The sequence below is a fragment of the Doryrhamphus excisus genome, linkage group LG14 (genome assembly GCF_037039965.1).
Source record: "Doryrhamphus excisus strain RoL-2023G ecotype Guam linkage group LG14, RoL_Dexc_Guam_v1.1, whole genome shotgun sequence".
NCBI lineage: Eukaryota > Metazoa > Chordata > Actinopteri > Syngnathiformes > Syngnathidae > Doryrhamphus > Doryrhamphus excisus.
This window is the reverse complement of record NC_136370.1, coordinates 18,275,658-18,285,852: the sequence shown is the minus strand read 5'-3', so window position 1 is coordinate 18,285,852 and position 10,195 is coordinate 18,275,658. Positions and strand designations below refer to the sequence as shown.

Sequence of the window (10,195 nt, the reverse complement as noted above, 5' to 3'; positions counted from 1 at the left end):
AATAATAATAATAATAAAAACTTAAGAAAGCACATATAGTTGGTGGGTAGACAAATTATTTTTTTCAGATTAAAATGAACAAAGCATTATTAGAGCCCTGTAGACATGACAAAACACGACTATAGTCACATTTATACTCTTTTTATTTACAACATATTGCGCAACTGCAGGGTCTTGAGACACATGCTAACTCGCAAACTAGAGAGCTAGCGACCTAAACGGTAGCCTTCAAGTTATTTCCTTTCAACTTAAATAGCCAAAAACTTACCACTTCCACACGGATAGCGAGGATAACTATTAACAGTAATTTAACCTTTAACATGAACATTAATCAAACGTAATCATTTTTTCTGGGTACATGATACCACACAGCAGGGGTCTCAAACACACGGCCTGCGGGCCACATGTGGCCCGCAGGACACTAGTTTGAGGCCCCCGGCCTTGATATGAAAGTTTAATGTGAGTTGCGGCCCGCGCAAGTTTGATATGGATGCTGTTTTTTTCTGATTAAAATTAAGACATGACAAAACACGACTTTTTTTATTTATACTTTTTTTATGTACAACTAATTGCGCAACTGCAGGGTCTTGAGACACATGCTAACTCGCAAACTAGAGAGCTAGCGACCTAAACAGTAGCCTTCAAGTTATTTCCTTTAAACTTAAATAGCCAAAAACTTACCACTTCCACACGGATAGGGAGGATAACTATTAACAGTTGTTTAACCTTTAACATGAACATGAATCAAACGTAATAATTTTTTCTGGGTACATGATACCATACAGCATCCATATCAAACTTGCGCGGGGCCGCAACTAACATTAAACTTTCATATCAAGGCGGGGGGCCTCAAACTAGTGTCCTGCGGGCCACATTTGGCCACATTGCAGGGACTACATGCCTATTTGCTGACTGCTTTCCAAAGAAGCAGACATCCAGACGGCTATTACAGTATTTTCCGGCCTACAAGTCGGAGCTTTTCTTCCTGTCACTCACACAAAGCAATGACCCGGATTCACACAAGTTGCAAACATGTAGTCTGCGGCAATTTATTAGTAACCGTGAGTTTTAAAAATGCAGTAGTTTACAGATGCATGGGGGGAAAAAGTGCAGTATAAAACACAAGTGTTCATTTTTGATAAATACAAAGTCAAAAAGTGCTGCGAACGAACATTGACACCTCGGTTTTTCAGATGTTTTTTTTTTTTTTTTTTTAAGGCAAGTGACAACTGAATGCTGCTTTGCTGATTTGCATAACTCAATTAATTGACATCTTACTGTATATTTATACTAAATAACATATGATAATGCACCACTAATGTCAATAGTGATAAATTATGAAACACTTTCATACACAATAATGCAATAACTATTCTGTGTTCAGTTCAGTGAGGATTATGATTGTTTTTGTGATCATGTTTTTCCCAAAAATTATGAATTCTAAATCCAAGGCACAGGGGGTTTTAGTACAGTATCTGATTGGATGGGGAAACAACACATACTAACATTCAAATGACAAAGATCGATATATGTAACATGAATTACCAATACAGTATTTCCCTACAGTACAGTACAGCTAGTTAGTAAAAAATGATGACATTGTTTACACAATACTTCACATTTGGGAACATCTCCAGCACCTATGCTTATGAAATAGTTAAAAAAAAAAAACAACCCTGATGACTGTGACATTGAGTGCGTGCATATATGCGTGTAGGTCGCTGGTTCCTTATCGACCTTGTAAATAAAAAACAAGGCATTGAATAAACCCTCAAAAAAAATTATTATTATTATTATTCACACCCGAATCTGATACGCGCTCATGTCTCCGGATGCTTTCTGTTCCAATGCCGCTTTCTCTCCAGAGGGACTGAAACAGAAAATATCCAACCGTAGTTATGCTTAGACTTGCACATAGATGAGGATTAATGGGTTAATTAATTAATCTTACCGTCTCTCAACACGGCTGATTCTGCGAAAGGGGCTTCCTGGTCCTCTGAGGGGCGAGCCCATGCTGTTTCTCCTGTCTTTGGTGGGAGAAGACGGCGTCGCTTTTCCGATCTGCACAAAAAAAACCACAACTCAGTCTTATTATATATACGCAGTATAAAAATACTATTGCCGTTATTTTAAAATATGGTGGTGGTAGTGTGATGGTCTGGGACTGTTTTGCTGCATCAGGGCCTCTCGCACCAAGAGAGCCGGTGCCGACCGTTGTGAGGATAAGCGGTAGAAAATGAATGAACATTATTCCAACAGTAAAATATGGTGGTGGTAGTGTGATGGTCTGGGACTGTTTTGCTGCATCAGGGCCTCTCGCACCAAGAGAGCCGGTGACGACCGTCGTGAGGATAAGCGGTAGAAAATGAATGAACATTATTCCAACAGTAAAATATGGTGGTGGTAGTGTGATGGTCTGGGACTGTTTTGCTGCATCAGGACCTGGAAGACTCACTGTGATAAATGGAACCATGATTTATTGTTAATGTGCAAATATGGGCTGCACGGTGAACGAGTGGTTAGCGCGCAGACCTCACAGCTAGGAGACCCGAGTTCAATTCCAACCCTCGGCTATCTCTGTGTGGAGTTTGCATGTTCTCCCCATGCATGCGTGGGTTTTCTCCGGGTACTCCGGTTTCTTCTAACATTCCAAAAACATGCTAGGTTAATTAGCGACTCCAAATTGTCCATAGGTATGAATATATACGTAGCATAAAAATGCTATTGGCGTTATTTCAGAGTGATAGCAGGTGACATGGTGCGGCAAAACCGTTTTATGGGCTCAGCAATATGTAAGCTTTTCAATAGCAGTGGAATAATACACACTGACATTTTATTATGGAATTTAGTTTGGAGCTCGTTTTTGTCCCATAAGGAAGTGCATATTGCGTTATCGGGTACATACTAAATTTTTCAAGTGTCTATTGTCATTGTACTATATGTCTTGTCCTCCAAACGCTATTTGTGTGTTGTTTAATTAACATTTATTATTTGCCATTATGTAATGGTGACTCATTTACAAATACTGTAAATTGAAAAAGTTAATCCATGTATATATATCACTATTGATGGTTACTATGGTACCCAATATGTCGTTGTATGGTCATATCACCTTGTACTTCGGTACGTGACAAAAAAAAAATAATAATAATTAAAAAAAACTCAAAAGTACCAGATGGAGGGGTAGGATTTAATAAGCTTTGCTTCTTCCTACTCCTTTTGGACATGTGGAACTGTGAACTGATTATGGGATGCATTCAATTGTAATCTGATGCATGTTCAAATGAAATAAAACCATTTAAAAAAAAATACAAACATGTAAAAAAATATATATATTAAAAATATTTAATTTTTTTTAAATTATATTAGGAAAGCAGGAAGTGAACAAATGTAACAGTTACTGGGGTAGGATTTAATAAGCTTTGCTTCTTCCTACTCCTTTTGGACATGTGGAACTGTGAACTGATTATGTGATGCGTTCAATTGTCATCTGATGCATGTTCAAATTAAATAAAACCATTAAAAAAATACAAAAATGTAAAAAAAAATATTAAAAATATAAAAAAACAAAATTATATTAGGAAAGCAGGAAGTGAACAAATGTAACAGTTACTGATTGTAAAAGTACCAGATGGAGGGGTAGGATTTAATAAGCTTTGCTTCTTCCTACTCCTTTTGGACATGTGGAACTGGGAACTGATTATGTGATGCGTTCAATTGTCATCTGATGCATGTTCAAATGAAATAAAACCATTAAAAAAAATACAAAAATGTAAAAAAAAAAAAATTACATTTTTTTTTAATTAAATTATATTAGGAAAGCAGGAAGTGAACAAATGTAACAGTTACTGATTGTAAAAGTACCAGATGGAGGGGTAGGATTTAATAAGCTTTGCTTCTTCCTACTCCTTTTGGACATGTGGAACTGTGAACTGATTATGTGATGCATTCAATTGTAATCTGATGCATGTTCAAATGAAATAAAACCATTAAAAAAAATTACAAAAATGTAAAAAAAAAATTTAAAACTATTTTTTTAATTAAAATTTTTTTTTAATTAAATTATATTAGAAAGGCAGGTTTCTATTGTGTAAGTGGTTCCTATCAATACTGCTGTTCAATTCCCTCAGAGAAACTGTCCCTGCTGTAAGACCATTTTTGGGAAAAGCGGCTATAGCAAAGATCACGTGAAATCGATGACGCCTGGAATTATCCAGAAAGCTAAAACCAGTGCCAGATTGTATCCTACCTTGAGCCTCATGTCTCTAGTGTGTCTCTCCAGCTCTTTCCGCAGCTCCTCCTTGCTCAGTTTCTCCACATCCAGCACCGAGTGCTTCCACTCGATCTGCTCCACGCTATGAGGGTCGTGCGACACATACTGGCCGATCTTCACCTTTTGAAGCGTGTGCCAGTAACCCCTGTAGGCTCCTTCAAAGTCCTGTACCAAGTCCAGAAGTGTCCGATGCTCCAGGGGTTTGAACATGAGGTCCTCCCGCCGACTCATGCCCAGCGCGCCGAAACGCCCGCCGCTGTGGACTCCGAGCACGATGTGGTGGAAGTAGTTCCCTGAGAAGTGAGACTTAAAGCTGAGAGGGAAACGCTCCACGCCTGGCATGCTGTTGGTGAGGTAACTTTGATGTGGGGGGGGGGGGGGGCGTCGGTCAAGGAAATGGGCTCATAACATAAAAAATATGATTCATAATTGGACAAAATCCTGAGCTAAGTTGAAAAGATACATCCCCAGGATCACTGCCTCCAGGCATTTGATTGGCAGGGCTTCACGCGTCATCTCCTTGGCGATGTCCATCAGCCTGTGGAGAAAAATGTGCCAATAAGATGACCCAAATATGAACATTATGGAGTTTTGAGAAAATCATCTATACTATATGAATAATATTGATATTATGTAAACCAAAACATGTCCATATAAGTTACATATACTGTGTTTAGCTTTGTTATTAGTATGAACTTGGTTGGTTTCCCCATCTTATTCTCATTATTACTACTAGCAGTAGTACTAGTAGTAGTAGGCTAGTATTAGTGGTATTAGTAGTATTAGCCTGCTTTTGCCCTGTTATATGAAATTTGTCAGAGATTAAAAAAAAATATATATATCAATAAAAAATATCAAATTATTTAGGGGGGCTAAAGAACATTAAAAAATTACAATCTATAAAAAATATGAAATTTAGGGGAGGCTTAAGAACATAATTTTTTTTAATCAATAAAAAATATCAAAATATTTAGGGGGGCTAAAGAACATATTTTTTTAATCAATAAAAAATATCAAATTATTTAGGGGAGCTAAAGAACATTTAATTTTTTTAATCTATGAAAAAATATTATTTAGGGGGCTAAAAAACATTTAATAAAGTTTAAAATAATAAAAAATATCAAATTATTTAGGGGGGCTTAAGAACATAATTTTTTAATCAATAACAAATATCCAATTATTTAGGGGTGCTTAAGAACAGAATTTTTTTTAATCAATAAAAAAATATCAAAATATTTAGGGGGATTAAGAACATATTTTTTTAATCAATAAGAAATATCAAATTATTTACGGGGGCTAAAGAACATTTAATTTTTTTAATCTATAAAAAATATATTATTTAGGGGGCTAAAGAACATTTAATAAAAAAAATTAAATATCAATAAGAAATATCAAATTATTTAGGGGTGCTTAAGAACATTAAAAAAATCAAAATATTTAGGGCGATTAAGAACATTTTTTTAATCAATAAAAAATATCAAATTATTTAGGGGGCTAAAGAACATTTAATAAAAAAGTTTAAAATATCCATAAAAAATATCAAATTATTTAGGGGGCTAAAGAACATTTAATTTTTTTAATCTATAAAAAAGTATCATTATTTAGGATCTAAAGAACATTTAATAAAAAAGTTTAAAATATCAATAAGAAATATCAAATTATTTAAGGGTGCTTAAGAACATAAAAACATCAATAAAAAATATCAAAATATTTAGGGGGATTAAGAACATATTTTTAATCAATACAAATATCAAATTATTTAGGGGGCTAAATAAAGAACATTTAATTTTTTTTAATCTATAAAAAAATATATTATTTAGGGGGCTAAAGAATATTTAATAAAAAAGTTTAAAATATCAATAAGAAATATCAAATTATTTAGGGATGCGTAAGAACATTTAAAAAATCAATAAAAAATATCAAAATATTTAGGGGGATTAAGAACATATTTTTTTAATCAATAAAAAATATCAAATTATTTAGGGGGCTAAAGAACATTTAATTTTTTTTAATCTATAAAAAAAATATATTATTTAGGGGGCTAAAGAACATTTAATAAAAACTTTAAAATATCAATAAGAAATATCAAATTAAGGGTGCTTAACATAAAAAAATCAATCAAAAATATCAAAATATTTAGGGGGCTAAAAAAAGAACATGTAATTTTTTTAATCTATAAAAAAAATATCATATTTAGAGGGCTAAAGAACATTTAATAAAAAAAGTTTAAAATATCAATAAGAAATATCAAATTATTTAGGAGTGCGTAAGAACATAAAAAAACAGCCTCCAAATGGCTCATGGGCTACACATTGGACACCCATGACTTAAATGTAACTTTTTCATTATGAGTCTTATCAAGCATGGCTGCCATAATATTCTGCATGTAAAAGTCATATATCTAATAATCAACAATATGTATTTCCTTACGCAGTAAGAGGCCGGCTCTTCTTTATTTCAAAAAACTGCGTCCCGGTGTGATTGTACCTGTAAATTACAGTTAAGGCAAAATCAATCATAGAACACTGAACACACCGTCAATAGGATATTATTATATATTATTGGTTACTGTATTACAGTAGAACCCGTTTATGTTGACCTTCATTAAGTCCCGCACATCTAAGTTAGTTGATGTCAACATATATACATATTTAACCGGGCTGCACTGTGGAGGAGTGGTTGGTGCAAAGGGCTCGCAGCTAGGAGACCTGAGTTCGATTCCACCCTCGGCCATCTCTGTGTGGAGTTTGCATGTTCTCCCCTGTCCGGGTACTCCTGTTTCCTCCCACATTCCAAAAACATGCTAGGTTAATTGGCGATTGAAACGGTGTGCGAGTGGTTAGTGCACAGGCCACACAGATAGGAGACCCGAGTTCGATTCCACCCTAGGCCATATCTGTGTGGAGTTTGCATGTTCTCCCCCTGGTTTTCTCCGGGGACTCCAGTTTTTCCTCCCACATTCCAAAAACATGCTAGGTTAATTAGCGACTCCAAATTATCCATAGGTATGAATGTGAGTGTGCATGGTTGTTTGACTATATGTGCCCTGTGATTGGCTGGCCACCAGTCCAGGGTGTACCCCGCCTCTCGCCCCAAGACAGCCGGTGACGACCCTCGTGAGGATAAGCAATCTAAAATAAATGAATGAATTTGTAACCCGCAAGGTATGCTGGGCAGTCCACAATGCATTGACTTTGTGTGTTCCACTGTTGTCATCTGATTAGTCATTTTCTTTGAATGTTTGACCATTTTTTTTTATCACATGGACCAAGAATTCCAGGTTTTAAATATTGTTTGGTTCTCTAAGGATACTGCAATTCCCTGATGTATTTCTGTATGGCTTCCAGGCGCTGCGGGACCGGGGTGGTAGGCTGGTATGTAGGCACACTCGGAATCGGAATCTGTGAGACACAGCATATAAACAAGTGTCAATTATTTTGCGACCCAAAACTATGTCATTCCTAAATGTGAAAGATGGCCGTCTATGCTTGGGTTGCGTAATAATTGATTTTTATTAACAAACGCAAGGATTCGTACTGGGTTGTCCTTGACATGATGGCCGACTTGCATCCGTTTACGGGAGAATTGACAGACTTTTCTTGTCTTTATTGCCAATAAGTCAATGTTCTTGATTTGATGGGTTATGATGTGCTTTTATTCATTTCTATTAAGAAAGTCTCATGAAAAACAGCAGAAAGTTCATTGGAAGTTTCACTAATAAATAAAATTATTCATAAAAAATTATAAAATATAAAAAATATAATTTTATATAATAAATATAAAATAAATAAATTCAAATAATAAATAATATAAAAATATAATATATTAAAAATATAAAAAATGTAAGCATGTAATGTAAAAAATATATAATTTATAAAAATAATTCATAAAATAATTTATAAAATTATTAAATTATTTACAAAATTATTTATTAATTTTATTAATTTCTATTAAGAAAGTCTCATGAAAAACAGCAGAAAGATCATTGGAAGTTTCACTAATAAATAAAATTCATAAAAAATTATAAAATATAAAAAATATAATTTTATATGATAAATATAAAATAAATAATTTCAAATAATAAATAATATAAAAATATAATTATATTAAAAATATAACAAATGTAAGCATGTAATGCAAAAAAATATAATTTATAAAAATAATTCATAAAATAATTTATTAAATTATTTACAAAATTATTTATTAATTTTATTCATTTCTATTAAGAAAGTCTCATGAAAAACAGCAGAAAAATCAGCGGAAGTTTCACTAATAAATAAATTTATGTATAAAAAATATAAAATATATATTAAAAATATAATTGTATATATTACATCTAAAATAAATAATAGTATTATTTAAATAATAAAAAATATATAATTATATAAAAATATATACAAAAATGTAAGCATGTAATGTAAAAATGTAATGTAAAAATATATAATTTATAAAAATAATTTATACAATTATTTACTAAATTATTTATTAATTTTATTCATTTCTATTAAGAAAGTCTTGTGAAAAATAGCAGAAAGATCATTGGAAGTTTCACTAATAAATAATAAAATTATTTATAAAAAATATAAAATATATATATATATATAAATATAATTTATATAATAAGTATAAAATACATTATATTATTTAAATAATAAGTAATAAAAACATATATCAAAATATAATTATATAAAAATATTTTTAAAAATGTAAGCATGTAATGTAAAAATGTATAATTTATAAAAATAATAATTCATGAAAAATAATGTATAAAATAATTTATAAAAATAATTTATAAAATTATATACAAAATTATTTATTAATTATAAAATAATAAAATAATTTAATAAGCCTGAAAATGATGGGAAAACTGGTTTGCAGGTTTACCTTGGGTAGGTCAGTGGCAGCACGGATGCCCTTCCCCACGGCCTCCCCGTCCGGGTGGATCCGAGCCACATGGCGCCACATCCTCTCCCACGTCTCCTCGTCCACTGGGAGGCCACCTCGGTTCACATAGAAAGGCACCCCTCCGTCCCTCAACTCTTCATCCCCTTCGTCCTCCTGCTCCTCGTCCCTTTCCTCCACGGAACCCATGGTGGTCCTCGGCATCTGAGCAACTGAGTCCTTCAGCAACAAACGGATCTCTTGGTCCACTTACAGGTTTCTATACGATCATTCCGGTCTCCGGATTATGGCACGACTGATTCCAATGTATTAAGAGGTATTATTTTTCATAATGAGGCTGAAGGTGAGTAGCACCGGATATTTCAGTACTGAACATCTCCTTGACTTTGCAGGGACTCCACAAATGCAATTGTTTCCATTCACCGGGAACACACGGATGTGAGCATAAAGAAAACCCATAAAGGTAATTAATAAATATATGCACTCTTCACTGCACAGCCAAGAATAGAACTAAGCCATCAAAGCTTTATAGATGACGAAATCCCTGTTACTGTACAGTCAGATGTCATTCACAGCAAAGATATCCATAAAACGACCCGTTCGACAAACCAATCCGGTATTTTCTAATCGTTGTCTTCATTTCCGTTTCTCGGCATTAAAAAAAAAGTATTTCCACGTACTCGTAAATCGGTTTATTGTTTAAATGCTGCCGGTTCGAGCCAAAATGTGACGCCTCCCATCCGATAAGGCGACCGACACTCCCTGTTTGCCCCTTTTATTGCGCATGCGCACAATGAAGAGGCTGCGCTCAGACGTGACGAACGGGACGTTCAAGTACACTCGTAAAAGTCAATGATAGTTACGGTAGGTTTATTTCAACAGAGAATGACAACAAAACGTGTTATGTTTTGAATCAATTTGCTAGCATAAAAACGTTTTGTGTGTCGTAGTCATAAAAGTTAATAAAAAAGTTCAAATATTCAAACAATGAATATCAGTATAATTCTGTACATGTATTGT

General features: G+C 33.6%; 1 protein-coding gene across 1 annotated transcript; it reads right to left on the bottom strand.

The window, feature by feature from the left end:
• Window positions 1-907: 907 nt before the first annotated feature.
• vash1 (vasohibin 1) lies at window positions 908-9,820 on the bottom strand. The gene is made up of 7 exons (XM_058090544.2): window positions 9,158-9,820; window positions 7,586-7,674; window positions 6,704-6,760; window positions 4,737-4,811; window positions 4,250-4,631; window positions 1,952-2,061; window positions 908-1,870 (listed from the first exon to the last, which is right to left on the bottom strand). The coding sequence occupies exons 1-7, from the start codon at window positions 9,377-9,379 to the stop codon at window positions 1,798-1,800; spliced, it is 1,008 nt and encodes a 335-aa protein (XP_057946527.2). The 5' UTR covers window positions 9,380-9,820; the 3' UTR covers window positions 908-1,797.
• Between the last annotated feature and the right edge of the window lie 375 nt (window positions 9,821-10,195).